At 47.7% G+C, this 20,938-nt stretch overlaps 6 protein-coding genes across 6 annotated transcripts; 4 read left to right on the top strand and 2 right to left on the bottom strand.

Annotated features, from left to right (window-relative positions):
* Positions 1-1,703: 1,703 nt before the first annotated feature.
* On the top strand, positions 1,704-3,514 carry ONS95_007901 (uncharacterized protein; the record flags this gene model as incomplete). Its single annotated transcript, XM_058501426.1, has 2 exons — positions 1,704-1,911; positions 2,016-3,514. 2 exons carry the CDS (start codon positions 1,704-1,706, stop codon positions 3,512-3,514), a joined length of 1,707 nt encoding a protein of 568 aa, XP_058362745.1.
* A 502-nt stretch (positions 3,515-4,016) lies between these two features.
* Positions 4,017-5,287, bottom strand: ONS95_007902 (uncharacterized protein; the record flags this gene model as incomplete). The annotated part of the gene is made up of 2 exons (XM_058501427.1): positions 4,017-4,403; positions 4,538-5,287. 2 exons carry the CDS (start codon positions 5,285-5,287, stop codon positions 4,017-4,019), a joined length of 1,137 nt encoding a protein of 378 aa, XP_058362746.1.
* Positions 5,288-7,719: 2,432 nt separating this feature from the next.
* On the top strand, positions 7,720-9,884 carry HOS2 (histone deacetylase). Its single transcript, XM_058501428.1, has one exon. It carries the CDS (start codon positions 8,321-8,323, stop codon positions 9,740-9,742), a length of 1,422 nt encoding a protein of 473 aa, XP_058362747.1. The 5' UTR covers positions 7,720-8,320; the 3' UTR covers positions 9,743-9,884.
* Positions 9,885-9,996: 112 nt separating this feature from the next.
* ONS95_007904 (uncharacterized protein) lies at positions 9,997-10,735 on the bottom strand (the record flags this gene model as incomplete). The annotated part of the gene is made up of 2 exons (XM_058501429.1): positions 9,997-10,134; positions 10,193-10,735. 2 exons carry the CDS (start codon positions 10,733-10,735, stop codon positions 9,997-9,999), a joined length of 681 nt encoding a protein of 226 aa, XP_058362748.1.
* Positions 10,736-12,048: 1,313 nt separating this feature from the next.
* ONS95_007905 (uncharacterized protein) lies at positions 12,049-12,507 on the top strand (the record flags this gene model as incomplete). Its single annotated transcript, XM_058501430.1, has 2 exons — positions 12,049-12,266; positions 12,354-12,507. 2 exons carry the CDS (start codon positions 12,049-12,051, stop codon positions 12,505-12,507), a joined length of 372 nt encoding a protein of 123 aa, XP_058362749.1.
* A 1,863-nt stretch (positions 12,508-14,370) lies between these two features.
* ONS95_007906 (uncharacterized protein) lies at positions 14,371-19,283 on the top strand (the record flags this gene model as incomplete). The annotated part of the gene is made up of 5 exons (XM_058501431.1): positions 14,371-14,682; positions 14,764-14,818; positions 14,872-15,627; positions 15,748-15,963; positions 16,075-19,283. 5 exons carry the CDS (start codon positions 14,371-14,373, stop codon positions 19,281-19,283), a joined length of 4,548 nt encoding a protein of 1,515 aa, XP_058362750.1.
* Between the last annotated feature and the right edge of the window lie 1,655 nt (positions 19,284-20,938).

Here is a 20,938-nt window from a genome sequence, read left to right on the forward strand (position 1 = left end):
TGCAAGTCCTCATTCTTTACTTGTGACGCACATTAGTCCTCTCGGGTATCATTCTTGCATTCACTGTATTACCACGTACACAGCCCAAAGGTAGTCTATCAATGCTCTGTATGATATATCGTAGTACCGTAGAGAAATCAATAGATAATGAAGCACCAACCATGCTCTAGTTCATGGTCTACGTTCGTACTGAAGTCTTGATAGCTCCTCAGACCTCGATTCGTTAAGTAAAAGAACACATTGCGAGAGAAACAACGAGCAGCAGTGTAGCACCAATCAGCCCCCACTCAATCATTGTCCAACACATAGTGATCATTTTCCAGAACACCAGATATCTGCAGAAAGTAAATGTACTTCATGGCACATGAAACTGTTAAAGGTTAGGATTGCGCCGATCACGAGATTCCTGGTTAGGCGGCTCGCCCATGTCGCCCAGCAGCATTTTAAAGTACTAGGGATTTGGTGCAAAGTATATCGACCGGGGTAAAGAGGATGAGAGCAAAGGGCATGGTGTAGTCAAGATGTGTGTATTACTGAGTCAGTATTAGAGAGGTATAGATTGGATGGAAGACTTACCGATGATAGGTGATACCGGAAACTGAGTACATTGTAAAGAATGAAGAGATTTCCAAAGGCGTGTGCGCTCAGGACCTGATAAATATTTGTAACTCTGTATACAATTCAGATCATCCATGAGTCAAAAAAGAACTCGGCATGGCACTACACGATGCGCCGACTTGACCACCACATTCTGAGAATATCTTCATGGAAAAGATTGGAAATCAAGTTTCATAAATCCTACAACTACATACATCTACTTGGCAAGAGAAGGAACTCCAAAGGAGCAAAACAATGAACCTCGCTTAGCGATGAAGGGACAACTAGTTCCTGTCAAAAGAAAGAATTTGTAGTGTCATTACACGCTCAAAAACCTTGAAAGACCTGAATGGAACCTCGAAATCTAGACCCAGCGGATATCACTAATAACAAGGAACCATTCATCCACCAACTATATCCTCAAAATTAACGGAGGACACCGAGAAGAGAATATGCCAGCCAAGCTGTCACTGTTGAAGAGGCTGCGAGTAAAAATCTGATGGCGCCCGCGGCCCGCCTATCGTATCGAATTCTCTTCGCAGCGTTCAGCAGACGCTACTGTACTGCACTGCAGTCGCTGGTGCTCTGCACGAGACAGGGATCGCATAACCGGACCCCGCTACAGTAGTGCGGACGCCTCTATCTCTTCCCGCCAGCCGCCCCGCTGTTTCTTTCAACACTTACTGTAGTTACTTTCCATTGTTATCAATAATCACTTATCTCTGGACAGAGGGCCTGGTGTTAGCTGCACATATATAGACAGACGATCCCATCGATTCTTTTTTTACTTTTTCTCATCTCATCTCACCTCATCTCATCTCAGGCTTTCGTCGGTTGTCCCGTTTTCGTGTACCAGCTGCCCATTTTTGCAAAGAGTCAATTGGCAGCGATCCCTTAACCGCTGACGCCATTAAACCACCTACCCCGCCATACAGTAGTGCCCAAGCTTTTTTTCTCCACAGGTCACTTGCTCATTTTGATCCCTCTGCGAGAAGCACCGCCGCTCCGAGGGGCCCGAGGGGCGCGAGGAGGAGTGACAGAGTATATATAAAGGATTCAGGAGTCAGGTCCTGCATCGAAGAAGTTGTTTTGGAGGTCAAGCAGTTATGTCGTTGTCGCAGAGAGTTTCTTCATTCGAGTCCCTTTCGCTTTACCCAGAGCGAGGTCGGTCTCTGTCGGATGGAGGATCGCCGTCATCGAGAGATCGCAAACTCTCGTTCAGCCCTCTTCCTGGAGCTTGGGATCCGCCGCCTGCTTTGGCGGAACATGTACATCCTATCGGAGCCTTTGAGGTTCCGCGATCAACCAGAATTCGTAAGTTCTCTTTGAAATCCAAATTTGGAGGTTCCGTTCACAATGTTTCTTGCTGCTTCCTCCCCGACGTTGGGAGTCCATCACTGACTCATGGGATCAATTAGTGCAAATCTTTATTGCTATCGTCTACTGTTTGTTTGCCGCCGGTATCGTGTTTGGCTACGCAGCCCTCAAGCCTGTCCTTATTCGCGAAGAAGTATATCGGGACCTATGTACAAAAGACGAAATCGACCGGGGAGCCAGGACTTGTTATGCTCAGGAATTACATCTTAATCTGATGTTTACTGTTGCGGCAGTAGGGACCAATGTGGCAGCTCTCCCCATAGGAGCTATTCTGGACACTTTCGGTCCAAGAATATGCGGACTGATAGGAAGCTTTCTGCTTGCAATTGGTGCTGTTCTTTTTGCATTCGCATGGCAATTGCCCTTTGATGGTTACATACCCGGTTATCTTTTTTTGGCTCTTGGTGGACCATTTGTCTTCATCTCTTCGTTTCAATTGTCGAATGCATTTCCCAAACACTCGGGCCTTATTTTGGCTTTGCTCACCGGAGCATTCGATTCATCTAGTGCGATTTTCCTCCTTTATCGCATATTATATCAGTGGAGCGATGGCACTTTCTGGCCGAAGAAGTTCTTTCTAGCATACCTGGTGGTACCTGCGTTTATTCTGATTGTTCAGCTGTTTCTTATGCCAAAGGCATCTTATAAAACTGTTGGAGAGTTGGTCAAGGAGGTGGAGGATACAGACGATGTATTCGAAGATCAAGTCGACGAAAACACGGCTCTCCTACGCGAGGAACGTCGTCAACATCGACAGTCGGTCGTTTCAGAGATCACCGATCTTATCGGTTCAAAGTCAGGTGCCAAGCATCTCAAGCAGGAAGAGCACAAGAACAAGATCTCTGGTGTTTGGGGAGCTATGCATAACAAGACCGTTCTACAGCAAGTTTTGTCTCCATGGTTTATCCTAATCACGCTTTTCACCATGATTCAAATGACCCGTATCAACTATTTCGTCGCCACAATTCGTCCGCAATACGAATACATCCTCGGATCCTACCAAAAAGCCGTGGAGATAAACACATATTTCGATGTAGCGCTCCCTCTCGGCGGTATCCTCTCAATCCCATTCATCGGCCTCGTTCTTGACAATACCAGCACCACGTTCGTCCTCTCCGCACTTGTCACCATTGCAACCACGATCGGCGTCCTAGGCTGCCTCCCTTACTCCTGGGCAGCTTACGCCAACGTCTCACTCTTCGTCCTTTACCGCCCTTTCTACTACACCACCGTTTCCGACTTTGCCGCAAAAGTCTTCGGATTCCGTACCTTCGGTACTGTTTACGGCCTCATCATTTGTCTTGCTGGCCTCTTCAACTTCAGCCAAAGTGGGCTTGATGCTTTGCTCCACAAAGTTTTTGATGGGAACCCGGTGCCTGTGAATTTGATCTTGCTTGGAAGTGCATTTACGGTTGGTACTGCACTTTGTGTATATGTTGGTGTGAGGTCGTATCAGATAAAACGAGAGGGATTGGAGATTGAGGCTGAGCATACCAGGGAGACGGTCATGCCTGGTGCTGCGAGTCCTGAGAGACTTTGAGAGATCATGAGATCTTGGAACAAGAAGCTTTTGGGTAGTGAATACGGATTTGAGCTTGAGAATTTGTCATCTTGGCATAGCATGGAGTTTTGTTGGAAGCACCGCTTGATCATCACTTGTCATATTCGTGCATACTTACTGGTCTTCAAGGCTCCTTATACATCTAGCTAGATTCCGATATCAGAATCAAGACGTGAGAAGGTTCTTGAGAAGGCTCTTGAGACATGAAATGCTTGTGACTGGCGCGAGCGATCTTTGCACAACACGGATGCCCCATTTAGGCGAGCGTCTGTATCTTGTCCGAGCCATGTTTTAACAAGCTCAATTATGCCAGGTCCCTTGAGCTAAGAGATATCTCCAACCCAAATCGATGTTCCCGATGATTGAATGACATACCCAGCATGATGACTTCCACTTCCTTCACACTAGCACGATCCCTAATCCTCTGACCTACGCTTAGATGTAGTACCTAAAACTCTTTTTCTCTTATCACTTTCAAATTCTAAATCCTATCCTTCCCCTCAATCCACTCATCCAACCTGCCTTGCAACGGAAACGGCACTTTCCTGACCCCTTCTATCTTCGCGCTTTCCCAAACTCTCCTCACCACCTCATCACTCTCCGGATCAGAATCAAGCGCCATCTCCACAGTCGGTGCGTTGGCGAATGTGACAGCGGTGGGTTTCGACAATGAGATCTTGATGCGGGGGTGGTTGTGAGGCTTGCTGGCTGAAGAAGAGGGGGGGAGATCGGAGGGGAGAGTGAGAGATGAGGGGGATGAAGAGTGATATTTGAATGATGAGTGCGGGACTAGGATGTATTTGATAATGCGGGTGATGAGGTGTTGGGCAAGTGCTTCGAGGGTTTGGAAGCTGGATTCTTCAGTGCTCTGTGGGTGTGTTAGTCTGAGATCCTAAAAGCTGTACAATACAAAAAAGATGCCCATCTCAAGGAGGCTGATATATGCAGACAACTCAAGCTGAGATGATTAAAACGGAGTGAGTGAGAGGAATTAGAACTTACTTTAACCACCACCTCCTCCAAAGCACAATATCCATCAACCATCCAATCCCACTTCTGCATCTCCACATCCACATACACCATCTGCTTCGCCAGCCTCTCATTCGCATTAACACCAACGACCGTCGGAATCCTCAACTCCTTCAACCTCAAAACCATTGAGTAGGCACTTGGTCCATCCTTTCCAACCTCATACCCAAAGCTCCCCTTCAGACTGACTCCACTACCCATAAGTGACGCTTTCGGTAGTAGAATCTCCAACTCAAAAAGCCTCATCGCCACATTCTTGAGAAGGGGCTCGATGACCGCATCGTTCTCCGCATCGTTCTTAGCATCACCATGACTTTTACCAGAAAGCCCCTCAACAACCTTCTCCTGACACGGAAACCTTGGTAGCGTATCCCTCCCAGTCAAGTAAAAATGCACAAATTGCACCAAAGCCCTTAGATGCATAGGCACGGGACACACATCATCATCACACAGATCCTTGAATTCCGCGCAGGCGGCAAGGATGGCTTTGGACAGGGTGCCGTAGTGGACTGTGGAGGGGGCGACGGTGTCGCTGGATGAGGCGCTTGTGAATGGGTGGAGGAGAGAGATGCGGGAGCTGAGGAGGAGTGGTTGCGTGATGTTGGGGCGGCCCCAGGCGTCGGTGGCGAGGGGCAGGGTGCTTTGCAGGTTAGAGACTGAGATGATAGTGTGAGGGTCACCGGTGAGGTTTGCAAGGGCGTGGGGGGTAAGAAGGGGTGGCATTCTGAAGGGATTGTGGGCGTTGTGGTGAAATTTGGAGGATTTTAAGCTTGGATATGAACTTCGAGATTTTATCTAGAGACCTTCAATATCATCCAGTTAAGTGGAACGAACAGGAGTTGACAGCTGTACTAGCGGAAGGAAGGAGGCGGGAGCCGAATAAACCTCGGATTAGGAGCAGAATTGTTATATGCAGAGTCTGGAGCGTGAGAGGTTCCAAGAGTGAGTGGTTGGATCAATGTTTAGGTTACGTTGGAGGGGTTTTCACTACCGTATTTTCATGTGCAACATGTCTGCGTTGCGTCACTCAAAGGTGGGCCATCGATATCCCGATGAAGTGAAACCATGGATCCAATAATAATTAGTTTTCTCGAGATGGTACTCATATTTTCTCATATTTGCGGCACGGAGATCGACCTCTAAAATTTTGATTGTGTTCTGGTTGTTGAGGGCAAGTAGGTACGTAACTAGGGACGTTCGGAGAGGTTGAGTAACTTCGGCTCATATATTATAGTGGATGATAAGTTAGCTGGGGCAATCCTTGGACAGTCATTTCTTTAAAGCTTTATACCGAGAGACTATCTGTATCGCAATTCAACTCTGAAAGGAGGTTGATTTTTCTACATCGCCTCTGACAGATGAGACGAAAAGTCCCAGGATGGACTGGTGGGGTAAAAGCGGCAGAAAATGAGGGGTTCGCCTAATATGGTTCCGCCTTCACACTACCATGAGATGTGATATCTAGACTCAAAAGATCGAATCAACGTTTTTTATTCATAATGCAAGATAGGACTCGTAAGCCTTCCTGGACTTGCTGCTGCATCCCGTGTTTCGTAAGAGATGCTTCGTAAATCCTCCCTGAATCCCAAACGCCACGCTAAAACAGACCATCCTGCCCAAACAACCTCACTGTCCCTGAGCTTTCCGTGCCTTTTCTGTGCAGACAGGGCATATCCAGATTCCGCTCGGCTCGCTTTTGAGACCTACGCAGCCCCAGTGAAACCATTCCAATGTGCAAGCCTCGTTGTCGCATGCCACCATGTCGCCGAAACTGACGCTCTGGCAGATACAGTATTTCTTGTCATCGGCTCCGTCTTCATCATCCAGCTCTCCCATTTCGTCATCTCCATCGGCATCTCTTCGAGGTGGCGTGGCGACCTCGTCGTCTTCATCTTCGGACCCGGAACCTCCCTCGCTGTCATCGTTCGTGGAAGGGGAGTTCTTATTGCCTGCTCGTTTGACGCGACCTAGGTTGGACTTCTTATTGATGGCTTTACGTGGTTGTCCACTCTGTCTGCTTCCTTGCGGTGCTGTCTTTTTGTGGCCCCCAGTCTTTATTGTTGCTCGTGGACCGGCACTTCCAGCTCTGACTCCAGCTGTTGCTGGTGTACCGCCTCGTCCTGGGGTACCAGGACCATTCGAAGAAGCGCGGTTTGCAAGATTGCTAGGCGGAAGAGGTCCCAGGCCGCCTGTCAACCGAGGACCCTTTCTCGCCGCAGCACCTAGGGATGATTCGCGGGCTCGCTGTTGTTGTGTGACGGAAGCTGGCGTCGCAGGAGCTGATGATGAGGTGTGGCTATTCGCATGTTGAGCCTGCAGATGTGGTGGGATCAAGGGTGCTTGTGGGTACTGGTTTGGGTGTCGCTGTCGTGGGACCACTGCAGCGTTATTGATCGGGGCTAGAGGCATGGTTGCGACACCAGTATCGGGGCGTGCGGCATGTCGAACAGCGGGTTGAGGTCGGAGGGTCGAGGGAAGATCTGGATCGTTCGGCATCTCTCCTCTGTCCTGTAAAGTCTTGATCTCGCGGTCTAGCCAGCGGAGATGTTTTGCCATCAATTCTTTTGACTTTTGCGACAGTGCCACCTTCTCAGCGGTCAAGATTTCAGCCTTGTCATAATTCGCCAATATGATCTTGCTCAGTTGTTCCTCCTTGGGGTTGGTAGTATGGCTTCCGTTCTGGCGAATCCATTTCTGGATTTGATTGTCGTGTTTAGTTATGATTGCCTGGCAGTCTGCTAGCTGCCTATCCTTGTGTTCGATCTCCTCCTGGAAATGCTGAATCTCGTTGGGGAGGTTGGCAGCTCGATTCGTCCATTCATCGAGAACCTGCGCGGCATCCATTTGCTCAATCTGAGCCATGTTGCCAGGTCCCCTGATGAAATCTATGGAGAGGTCGTCTCTGGGCATGATTGTTAATGGCGAAGGCTTACCACGATGCGCCAAATAGATGAAGACGTGGAGATGTCATGAATGGATGCATGAACGTCGTAAAGTCGTTGCTCACCTGCAGAAAAATTGCAATGCCTGTGCTATCCGCGCTTTCCTTCTTCGGACACGGTTATGAGGCTTTGGCCTGATCGGGGTGGTGGATGAAAATAGGGTGGCAGGGGGACAAGACGAGAGAGGAGACGAGGTTGATGGTGAAATGACGCCGAGCGGGCGGCGAGGCGAGAAGTTTACCTCCAATACTGGCTGACTGGGCCAGGGTTGACGCGCCAGCCTTACGCTAAGGCAGCTGACAAAGTAGCCGCACGCTAAGGTAGTGATGCATGAGGTTCTCGAAGGACTCCATGCAAGCGTCTGGACTGGACTCCAACTCAAGCCTCTTATTGTTCTAGAGAATCGAGACGTTATATCTTCATTTGCCCTGCAATATTCTCCACTCCCAGCTGTACCAGAATCCTCCCAAATCCATCCTAGAACATCCGACTGCACGTCTACATCTCCAACGTCTCCAGGAGATATCTGTCGCAAGCGACTGTCAGTCAACGGCAACCAGCAATCCATCGACTCTTACCACCTCAACTCGCCTTGAAAACCAGGACACAACTCTCGAGCTTTGCGCCTTCTCTATAAGCTGGTCTATCAGACACTCACGATTGAACATACATCTCCCTCGAAATCTGTGAACTCCGCCTCAAGTGCGCGATCTGTGAGAACGAGCTTCCGAAATAGCGATCAACCTCTTCAAATAAGCTTGGGCTCTCAGGGTAGTCAGGTTCTAGTTGGGGTGGTCCAAGGGCCGGAGCCAAAATGGTGGTCTCTTCGAATGGCATCGTTCAGGAATACTGGGAGCCACTAAGTCAACATGGAGACCGTCACAACGCAAATCTGCTCGCAAAAGTTCGACAGCAAATCGATGAGAATGGTATTGTGCGACCAAAAGGATATACAGTGTCATGGCATTCGAATCCGGAAATTGAGAAGCACCATTTCGGTCATGCCCATCCAATGAAGCCTTGGAGATTGACTCTGGCAAAGAGCTTGATCATGTCCTATGGAATGCACGCCGGTATGGATACATATGTTTCACGCCAAGCATCGAGGGAGGAGTTAGAGGATTTTCACAGCGAAGAGTATCTGGATTATCTCAAAACTGCCAAAGTGGTGTTGCCAGACGATGATACGCCGAAGGACTTCAACCTAGGTGGTTCGGACTGTCCAATTTTTGAGGGCCTGTTCAATTATTGTTCCATGTACTCTGGGGCATCTATCGATGCAGCACGGAAGCTTTGTAACAACGAATCTGATATTGCCATCAATTGGTCTGGTGGTTTACATCACGCCAAGAAGGCTGAAGCGTCTGGGTTTTGCTATGTAAACGACATCACGTTGGCCATTCTGCAGTTATTGCGAACATATCAGAGGGTGTTATACATCGATATTGATGTACATCATGGTGATGGTGTGGAGGAAGCATTCTGGTCAACCGATCGTGTCATGACCCTCTCAATCCACAAATACGACGGCATGAACTTCTTCCCTGGTACCGGCGACCTCGACAGAACCGGACCAACAGATGAGGGTAACCCAGGAGCTCACCACGCGATTAACGTCCCTCTTCTCGACGGGATCGATGATCAGCAGTACATTCATCTCTTCACAACCATTGTTTCGATGTGCAAGAATCATTTCAGACCCGAGGCTATTGTATTGCAGTGCGGTGCAGATTCGCTGGCTGGAGACCGCTTGGGTCGTTTCAATGTTCAGGTACAAGGTCACGGGGCTTGTATAGCATTTTGCAAGTCTTTGGGAATTCCTCTCCTATTAGTTGGCGGCGGAGGTTACACTCCCCGAAATGTGGCAAGAGCGTGGGCACACGAGACCAGTATCGCCATAGGTTGCGATGCAACGTTGAGCCCAATCATTCCTCAGCACACACCATACCGTTCACACTTCCGACATGATACCATATTCCCAACGCTTGAACAGATCCTTGGCGACCCTCGACCTAATAAGAACACCAAGAAGAAGGTAGAGGAGATCATCCAGTCTATCACAGAACAACTGAGACTCGTGGAACGTGCCCCTAGTGTTCAAAGCAAAGCCATCCCTCCCGATCTGGCAGGCATCAAAGACTATTACGACGACAAGATCAGGGAGGAGCAAGATGATCGAGATGACGCTCTAAGACGCGACCGGGAGGAAGGTTTGGGTGTTGCAATGGAATACTGAAGATTGGCTTGTCAAGACTATTTGAAGCGAGGCGTTCGGAGACTTCATCAGGGGAGGCGTTTTGAGCTACGGAGGTTCACTGGCAGAGACAGCTTACTGGTCTATGTTGGATTGTATTGTGGGCTGAAAGTAAATAGTCAAAACTTGTATTGTAGAATCATAATTCGCATATCGACTAATTATAAGCTCTAATAACGCTCCTTTCTAGTCTATCACCAAACTCCAAGTACCTATTCAATCATGTCCAGCTCCGCTCAAATTTTCTGACTCAATGGCACATCCCCATTCGTAATCTTCCTCACAAAGTCGGGATCCGGATCGTAAAGCATGACGTGGAAATGCTCAACAGTACCAATAGACTTCAAGCTCCGCCAATTTTTGAACCAGATAACCTGTTAATTATCAGCCCTCATCCATCCAAAGTAACAGGCCGTGGAAATCCAAACTTACATTCTCCGCACCCACCACATCCCTGAATGTCCTCTCCACAAACTCCTCAATCATCGCCCTCGATTCGTCCGTCAGATCATCTGTTTTTGGATCGTCTTCCAATTCGAACTTCGTCCATACCACGAGATGCACAATCTTGGCATCAATACCATATGGCCAGTCATTCCACAAGATCTTCAAATCGCTCTCCTTCTCAAATAGTTTAGCATCTGGTACAATAGGTTCAGTCCAATCCAGTCTCTCACGAAGCACGAAGTTCATCACACTGCCGTACTTCTCCTTCAGGTAGTGGTTGTAAGCCAGGTACCGCCGGAGATCGGACGGGATGCGCTGGAAAGCATCGAGGGCGTTGATGGCGATTGCTTGGCGAACTTCGCCCCAGGTTAAAATGTGGTAGTCGTTATCTGGAGTGCCGATAATGGCGTGCTCTTTGGGTTTGAGGTTTTGGAGGAAGAGTGGGCAGTCGACTTCCCGTTCGTTGGAAGGAACGTTGACTTGCCAGTATGGTAGTATGCCGGTATCTAGGTCATTCAAGCTGCCCATTGTTGGAGAAGCTCTTTCGATTTAGTATGTCTCAGTGGCGAATGCTTATTCCGAGTATTAATTGGGTTTGATATACCCTATCTGTTGGAACTTGGAAGCAAATATTGGGTGGCATTGAGGTGTCTCGCTCGCCGCTTTACGGTGTTTAGCCGATATCAAATAGGCAACAAATACATCTCCCTTGCTGCTTGAAGAGTCACTTGTGTTATCTTGTTGGGCTTTCCGTTTGCCTCGTTTTTTTGACCTGAAAACAGAATTCAAGGTGTGCAATACAATCTCGCAAGGAGTTCGTAAAGTTTGCCATGCACGGCCATATCAAGAAACCTGGAAAGCAAGCAACCACTAGCTCTCAAAGCGTTTAATCCTGACCCCTGGATGTTGCCTCCACGCGTTCTCCTATCCATACTAATCTAGACCTTTCTCTCCCTTGTTCAACCTCACTTGACGCATTTGCACCCACAACGGAGATTAGCAATTGTGGAGATGTTTGTGAAACTTCTTCATGGACATCCCACCTTCTCCCCAGTCTTCCACAGAATAGTATTCAAGCTCCAACGAAGTCATCTCGGCAACCCTGAATGCCAGCACAGCCTTGCCACGGCTCCTGCGCACAAGAATTGCAGCCGTCATTCTCATTCGCTGGACTTGCGTCCGCGCAGGTTTGTACCTGGCAGCTTGCAGGGTGAGGGACAATACCCACTGAACAGCCTTCAATCGATTGTGCATCATCCATCTGGATTGGGCAAACTTCAACCCCTCTCTCTACGATCAAGGATCCAGGATTTTCCTCCTTTCACCGTGCTGATGATAAAACTGGGGAGTTGTTGTTTTGTTTAAAGAAGCCGTGTGTTTCTTGTTTACATCTGCCATCTTTAAGCACTGCTTCACGGGTTTTGGTGTTTCGTTTCATAATTGCTCCTTTGCTCATTCGTTACTGCTCCTGAGAAAGGTCCAACCGACAGCTCCTACTCTCGTTGACATTCCAGCTGCACCTGCCTTCAATTTGGTTCATTCACTTGCCGTTTGATTTCCAAAATACGAAAACGTGGTCACAATCCATTGTTTGCTTGCATACGAGAACTGACAGCACCGATATAATCGCTTGCCACATAATTGTTCTCGCCGCAGCAAAACAAATTCACAAAGCAAAGAAGAAGCAAAATCGCAACAAATTTCCGACGAGCGGGATCGTGGTGTGACTTCGGTCGGTAAATTCAATCATCCTCGAGAGTTTTCCGCCCAGTGCATCTGCATGAGAATTTCCTCGAGAACTTTCTGTCGCTCCTCGACATCTGAAACTCAAAATCGCCACCATGGGCAAACCACGCAAGCAACCTCACGTTCCCCGGCCCTCACCGTTAAAACAGGTACACCTCACCCGTCCTATCTCGCAAGCTCCTCTATCTTCTGGATTGGTTAGGGATCCTATGTTCTGGAAACGCTTCTCGGTGGCGGTTCATGAGGCCGAAGTGGGCGATCTGGAGAGCGGACGGAGTGCATCTACGAGCACAATTGAAATGAAGAAAACTGGGTACGTCTAGATTGACTTTTTCTCGTACTGCTAGGTCAAGACTGGGGTTATGGATAATATAGCTTGGGCTAAGCTAATGCTTCACAGCGAGCGAGAGCAAGAAAACGATTGGCTGGCGCAACAACACAAGGAGAAGCGACGATGTCGAATTACCTGCCTAATCATCACCCTCCTGGTGGCTATCCTGATCACTGGCGGGGCTGTTGTCGGATGGTGGTTCACTCAGGGTCCAGGAAGTTAGGTTGGAAAAATTCCGACGGATTCATTGAAGAAAACGCTTTATGAACCACGAGATACTTAATGATATATGATGGAGGACGGCCGGGAATAGGCAATACATGCCATTTTGGGACGAATCATCAACGACATGGCTATTTGCAGCAGAGCTTGCACAGCTGAGCACATTTCATCGCCGGACGGAGGGTACAGGCCCATGTCAGAGGCCGAGAAAGAACCTAAAGCTCGGAGGAGTTCCAGGCTGGTCCGTTGCCTTTGGGAATGTGTATGAAGGGAGGGAACACGCTGCCCTGGTTTTGGCTGGCATTATAAAACATCCAAACGCACAGAATGAAAACAAGGAAAATACTCAAGCAAGCAACAAATTTCCATCCTCTCGATGATCGTAAGGTGAATATCCAGGCAAGTGGATAAATGTAGACCGCAAACACTTATAGAAAGGCCGGTAGAAGGACGTGTATAATTTCCCTCATCCCTGCAAGCCATTGAAGTACTTCCTTCGGGATGAAATCATCCAAAGAAGCTGTCAAATTTCTGAGAACACTTGATGTCATAATGTGTATTGCTGGAAGTGAAAGTTCTGGAGAATCGGCTGCGAACTTATTTGACATAGGGATAAATCTGAGATTCTTGAAAACCCTTCAAACCTTCGCTGCCTTATCTTCAATGGAGCTGGCAGCACGGATGTGATGTGACAAGATGCAAGCATCTTTGGGCTAACTTGTGACAAGTATTCCATACCGGCTTCAGGTGAGTATCCGACGTGTCTGAGGTACTGTAGTATCTAGATACCAGCCGAAAGCGTACAGTAGTGCACGTGCGGTGCCAAGGAATCACTTTCCAAGGTCCTTCCAGCAGCCAACGTCCCCCCGCGTTCTCCCGTGTAGGTGGTACAATATCCTGTCCATCCACTCCTCGCCTCAGACTTGGTCCGCTCAAGGTTCCTCCAGACTGAGTACTGTGCGGATGTGTTGCGACTACAGCACCGACTGCCACTCTCACGGCCTCGTGACAGCAAGCAGTGAAGGCGGTTGGCAATGTCCTCGCACTTTCTTGGTTGGCCCTACAGTAGCCTTCTCGAGCAAGTCCACACCGGCCCTAGACGTACGTCACAGGTTCCATGCACAAATCAATCCCACACCGATCTCAAAATAATAGTCTGTTTGCCTCTCCCAAATCGTGGAAGGTCTGCGGCTCTATATGGCAGCAGAGCCTTGCTGCCTGCGTTCACCGAAGCCACATCGTGGCGAAGTGTTGTGGCGAAGTTCAACGACATGTATCCAGGTCAATGGCAATTTCAAACCCTTCTGTCTCTTGCAAAGTTGCGCAGATACTTGAGCTTTACTTTTGTATTTGCTGCTCGTTCTAGAGAAAGAAAAGGGATGAGGAGCAGAGGTTGTCCTTTTGTAACATTTGGTCCCCTCAGCTCCTCGTCGTGAACACATACTCCGCCGTATTATGTGCGGTTTCTTCCAGCGGCGACATGCAGCCCTGTCAAGACACTATTTTCATTCTGTTCTATCGGTGAGCGTATAAAGGCAGGCGTCTGAACCTTCGTCTGCTATATCGAGTCTGATTCGTCCACAATTCGTTGTGCAATTCCTTGTGAATAGGTCTGCCCCGTGTATGCCCTCGCAGCCCTTTCCACGCCCTCGCCATCCCCTTTCCCACTTCAGGATATCCGGTCTGGGAATTTAGTTTCATTTTTGTCGAACTGTACAACGACCATGCTGTCGATGTCTCTTCTTCAAGCCCTTCTCCCCATTCTTCGTTTCAGTCCTTTCAACTGTCAACGGAACGTAACCCGGATCTCCACCAAGTGTTCCTCCATGGTGTGGTAGGAACTAAGTACGTCAATAGTCTCGAAATGTACAACAATACCGCAGCCTCATCTGATCCAAATGGCAAGCCCTCCCAATTTGGACCATCGCGCCGCACTATTGGCCGTCCAGGTCCCATGCAGGCATCCTCTTCCAACAAACAAAGGAGACTTTCAAATAGCTACATGGGAAATCCACCATTCCAACCTGAAGAGTATGCGACCGCCCAGATTCGCCTTGAGTCAAATGAAGCTTGGCCCTACCTTCCTGCACCTGAAAACTCAATCAACAATTATCCAAACTATGACCCTGGCCAAGTGAGTGTTTGCAGAACGAATAACCCGGTCATTGCATATCAGGTAAGTGGTAATGTCTTGTCAAACACAAATACCGTCACATCATCCACACAGTGATACAGCAATGCTGACTTCTCTGAATAGTCATCAGAAACCCCGGGCAGTTCTCAACTCATTCAATCATCTCTTCCCTACACTCGTAAGATTTCTCCCAGTACAAGCCAATCCATACAACTCACTTCTCGCCCATAGAAACCTTCCCTTGTCTTGCTGGCACTCCTGACACTGTATGTGTTTGCCAGACCTGCAGGATCAATACATCAAGTCAAGAACTTCTTGGTCCCATTGGTGTCGGGAACCAAATGGCTGCTGTATCCAGTCAACAACTCGGAATCGGCCCAGGCGCTGGATCCACCGGTCTACTCTTCCAGGGTTCAATACCTTCCCTTGAGACATCGCGGCCTTCCTCGTTTACTACATACAACCAAACCGATTCGGGCATCTCACAGTATGTCCCGTTGTCCAATTCACATTTACAAATTCCCTACGATAACTCTTCAACAACAAATTTCAACTCCTCATTAGCCAGCTTACCGAACGGGTACGGGTTCTGGGGCCCTTCAAATATCGATCAAAGCTTCTCATCGCTATTGACTGACAGGGGAGCTTACCAGCCCATGTCTATCATGCCACAAGCCCGAGATCTTATTATCCCACCAGAGCAGCAGAACACCCAGCAAGGATTCGGCTTTGGAAGCATCGTCTCACAAAAAGCAGAGAGACCCAGCTGTACGGACTTTCTTGAGGCTCAGCGTCGTCTAAATGCAGAATTCAAGAATGACTTGACGGCAACGCCAAAGGACGAGGAGAATTTCGCTGCTTCGATTGGTATATCAGCAGCACAATTGCAATTTTGTATCTCTGCCAGGCTTCAATTACTGCCTCGTATCGAGGACATGGTAGTCTCATCATACAAGCATGGTATCCCACCTGAATATACAGCAGAGTGTAAGACCCTCTCGCGCTGATGATACTTTTTGTTTGCTTTGCGTCTGAATTGTATCTGATTCCTCAAGGGGCTCATTGGAGGGCGGAAAGGAGCAGCTGCTGACTCGCAGATCATTACAGGGTACCGGGAAGTGCACTCAGCAAACCAACCCTCAAACAGAGGAGTTCACGATTCAGCTTATCAATCACGCCCAAGCACTTCCAAAAATCATTTCCAATCAAGGAAGAGGCAGAAAAGGCCGATCAAGAACGCCAATAGAGAGAAGCCTTATCAATGTACTCGTATCAAGTCAGATGGAACATATTGTTTGAAAGAAAACATACATCTCGCCGACTGTAAGTACCAAGTTGGCATCGCCAGGATCATTTCACCGTTCATTCCCATATCTTTCCAAGAATCTTCTAGCGAATCCAAAACTCCATTGATGCTAATTGTCTTCCATTCAGGGAAGCGACACGAAGAAACACACTGGCCCCAAAGACGATGGGAATGCATAATCAATGACTCAAATGGAAATGTGGCTTGTCATATTTGTGGCACACACATCGACTTGGCTGGACAGCATTCAAATTCCCACAACCTATGCTTAGGCAACGTTCTAAGAATTGGACATGATTTCCACCGCAAGGATAAGCTGATAGATCATGTTAGGCAAGCGCATGGATGCAATGCAAATGTCGAAGCATGGTACGTTGACGTCAACTCGGATTGGAAAAGACAGTGTGGCTTTTGTGGTGAAACCTTTATAAATTGGGACACCAGATGTGCACATGTCAGTCGACACTTCACCGCTGGAATGCGGATGATTCAAGACTGGAAAGACCCGTGGACAAAAGATCATGAGAACCAAGGTCAACCACCAGACGAGGGGAACGATGATGATGATGATGATAGTGGAAGTGATGGAAACGGCAATGGACCCAAACACGACTTGAACAGCAACAACAATAACAACATGAACAATTCTAGAACAGGCTACAATCCCCGGAATGGGCCAGGAAGTGGAAATGGGAAGAGATCAACACGCTCCCATGAAAGCACTAGTGGCCACGAGAAAGACACACAGAATGATGGTCAGGAGATGCACTATTCGAGTGATCTGGCTGATGGCGTAAAAAGTGAAGAAATAGAATCCACAGAGCAAAGCGAAGACAGAAATCCTTGCCCAGCAACCACAAAATCACTCACTGATCAAAAGACTACCTCTGGCTTTGAATTTGTCAGGAGGCTTGGATATGGCTCATTCGGTACAGTGGATGAGGTTCTTCACACAAGTACCAAAACCTACTTTGCCAGGAAGTCGATTCGGCCATCGCTTAATCAGTCCCCTGCCGCTTTATTCCAGGCCCAACGGGAGGTTGTAGCTCTTTGCAGCCTAAGACATGTTCACATCATTGGTGTTGTGGCATACTATACCTTTGGGGATCAGTTTTCTATTATCATGTCTCCAGTAGCCGAGGGAAACTTGTCGGAATATATGTTCAACGATTGTTCAGCACCTTTAATCAAAAGTTCGAACCTCTCGAAATGGATTGGATGTTTGATATCCGCTGTTTCCTATATGCATGAGAAGTCATGGCAGCATCTCGATATCAAGCCAAGCAATGTTCTTGTTACCGGAGGTCATGTAATGCTCTCAGACTTCGGTGGCGCTCTGCCCATGGAGGATCCGCGATCGGCTATCTTTGCGGAAAGCCGCTGTGCTGTCACTCTTATGTATTGTGCTCCCGAGCTGGCATTCAAGAGCCGAAAGCCCGTCAGAACTGGTGCCAGCGACATCTACTCCTTGGGTTGTGTCTTTCTTGAGATGGCAACCATTATACATCGCCAGAGTCTGAAGTCATTCGAGCAACTGAGAGCGTTCGATACGGGGAACGGTAGCTATCATATCAATCCCAGGAAGTCTTGGACTTGGATACACCATCTGTGGGATATTGACGAGGATCTAGGCTTAAATCGCCAACATGGTCTCCATGTCATCTCCAGCATGTTATCAGACGATCCAAGAAAGCGGCCAACAGCCCGATATATCGAGGACTCTTATCATTACTACAAATTCTTCACATCGCAACATGAAGACAAAGGCGTTGAGGAGGAAAATTACCTCATAATCACGACACCGGAGAGCAGTCGTCAAGGATTTGATCCCATGAACATCGCTCGTCGATGGCTTACAAATTGCTCTACGAACCACAAGAGTTGCTCCAGATCATCGAGAGACTTCTTCCCTTCCCGAATCTTGAACGTCGGCACTGATAGCAATTTCATACATCTGCAGTCGTCGAATGACTTCCCAAGCCCGTACGTGGCACTTAGCCACTGCTGGGGTGCTGGAAATATCCTTAAGACAACCTCAAAGACACTGAGGGCGATGACTCAAGGCATCGAAATATCGTCTTTATCGAATGCGTTTTCAGATGCTGTGCGTATCACTCGTGCTCTTGGGCTAAAGTACCTATGGATCGACGCACTTTGCATCCTACAAGATCGTATCGATGATTGGGTCTCTGAGTCATCTCAGATGCACATGATTTATTCCCATAGTAGCCTTACCATATGTCTTGCCAGTGATGGGAATTCTGGGTATGGCGGAAAACAACCACTTGCTGAAAAGCAGAAAGTGGACGAGTCGAGTCCCATGTGCTTGACTTGTTCTAAAGGCTACAATGAGTTTGAACATTTGTGCGAGGATACGCCTACCACGATGCTACTCGACTCACCTTGGTCCAAGCGCGCTTGGACGCTACAGGAACGAATTCTCTCTCCTCGGGTCTTGTATTATTCTTCGACAAGAATGGCGTGGGAATGTGGAGGCAACCGGACCACGCTCGACATCGTAAGCCGGATGCGGGAGAATTTGAAAACATTGTCTGTCAGCACAACAGTGACAACCAGCCGGAAAAGGTGCTGGGATACGCCTCTTACGAAGCCGTCTCAGGAGTTCAACAAACTGTGGCGAGATATTGTTAAAGAGTACACAAATCGACAATTAACTTTTCCCAAGGACAAGCTTCCAGCTCTCGCAGGAGTTGCTGCCGAAATTGCTTCACTGAGCGGTCAAAAATACCTCGCCGGTCTCTGGAGCGACGACCTCATCCATTCCATTCTTTGGTGTCGTGACTTCGCAACAACTCCCCTCCCACCACCCTCCCAATACCGTGCCCCAAGCTGGTCTTGGGCTGCCATCGACAGTCCGGTTACCTGGCCCAAAGCAATGCTTGAATTTCCAGATGACGAAGAAGCTAAAATAATTAGCTGGAAAGTCATACCACAGTGGGCAAGATCTCCTTTCGGGCAGGTATCGAGTGGAGGAAGTTTGGCGATTCAAGGATCGATGCAAAAAGTGCTGATTGAGAGGAGTCAGCCCCAAACTATATTGGACCTAGAAGCACGGATGCCGTTTGCATTTGCTCAGTGGGACTGCCTGGAACCTCAACACTACGAAAGATCTTGTCAGAATCGCCGCAAAGTTCTTGACGAACTTTGGTGCTTACGCATTTTGAGTGGGGCGGGGTTGTTGCTGAGGGAAATGAATAAGGGCGAGCCTGATACGTTTCAGAGGGTAGGCCTTTATCGTATTCATGACAACCTGGTTAAAGACGCCAGTTTGGGTAATATTCGACATGGAATTGTTCGCATTGCTTTGATTATATAAAAACCATATATGTTTCTTTTCTCTTCCCTTATTGTCAATTCTGGCAGGTGGGCTCACCTGAACCGAGGAGTTCTGCTTCATACTTGGCATTCGGCGAGGAATATGGAATTTGTCAAGGTGGGCAACGCCGCCCTTCATACACAAACACACATGAATACATATACTCCAGTGGTCCCTAAATTTTAGAGATATTGCCTTTGAAGTTTCCTAATAAGTTCATGATTTATATTTGTGTTTGTAGCTTTGTACTTGGGAGCGTTCGTGTTTTGTTTGGATTAAATAAAGTTTCTCGCTAAGCACTTCAATGCCTTGTCAAGGTTAGTAGGAGCTTTCTTGGATAGCAAATGTTTGGGCTTTGCTTTGATCCTTTCTAGAAAGCAGACTATAGGTAAGAACAGCTATAGAGAGATATTATCTGCATTTGTGTTTCTTATACATGTGGGCTAGGAGCAGCTCATAGGCTCAAACAACTTTGACTTCTGAAAACCAAATGTCATCTTTGCTCAAACCCAAGACGATAGTTTCCGATCGCCAGCGCACACATTATTTATCTCTTACTTCATTGAAATGAACATGAGAAGCCAAAGCCGTTTCTGTCCCTCAAGAACTCTTGGGTCACCAGAGTAGGACGTGGATACGGCACTTCAAAGGATACCCCCCAATTCTCATTTCCTGTTCCAGCATCCTTTCAATCATATGCATCCAATTCCTGAGCAAGAACATCTATCCCAATAAGCAGATCTGTACATCAACTCAAAGGGTTCTCAACGTAGTGGTTTATCACGTCCTCCGCATAACTTCATTCCAAGATAACTTGATTCCAACATCAAGACTTATTGGAAGGTTGCAGGTTCAATTGCCGCAGGGGCCCTTTGGTAAAATGTTGAAGTTTGTTCACTTGGACTTTGTTCTTTTTCATCATTTTGCTAATGGTTCTGCTAGCCACTGTACATTTTTAGCAGTTATGCCATATCGTTCTGTTGGTCTTGTTGTGGTGCTGAAAGAGGCTTGCGGCTGGCCACATCATGTCCGGTTTGAAGAATAGCCTGCTTTATATGCTACTCCTGTATGAGTTACTGTAGTACTGTAACCATTGTTCATCTCGTGCGGAAGAGAACGGACTCCATGACTGCGCATATCACGAGATATCGTCCAAGCTGTAGCTCCCTCAACAACGTGCCCCTTATTTAATTCCTCTCTTAACAGTCATATGTACTAGAAACAACTCAGAGCTTACATTTAATGCTGTTGGAGAGATATGTGGCGAGAACAGCTTGGGAAATACATGAAGCAATTCGTGATTCCTTGATACTTCCACAACCTGTTGCTTATTACATCGCATGGCTTGGAGATCTGAACACCAGAGGAGAGTTTCTAAGAAGATGGATTCTAAACTGCTTGTTACTAGCTCTTTTTGATTGGTTTTTATAGGTGTGGGAGTGGTATACCTCGTGTGAATTTTGGCTGGCTAACACAAACTGAGTATGCATTCGAAGAGGAGGAATCCCACCTTTCTTCAAATGATACAGTCTACCTTAGTTGATGTTTAAACCACTCCTAAAAAGTGATTAACCTTTCAAAAAACATCATACAGCGTCGAGGTTGGATTGAAAGGCTGCAAAATGCAAAGAGCAGCGTAATCTGGACCGCGAGCA

The sequence above is a fragment of the Cadophora gregata genome, assembly GCF_030347475.1.
Source record: "Cadophora gregata isolate MNR1 chromosome Unknown scaffold_2, whole genome shotgun sequence".
NCBI classification, from domain to species: domain Eukaryota; kingdom Fungi; phylum Ascomycota; class Leotiomycetes; order Helotiales; family Ploettnerulaceae; genus Cadophora; species Cadophora gregata.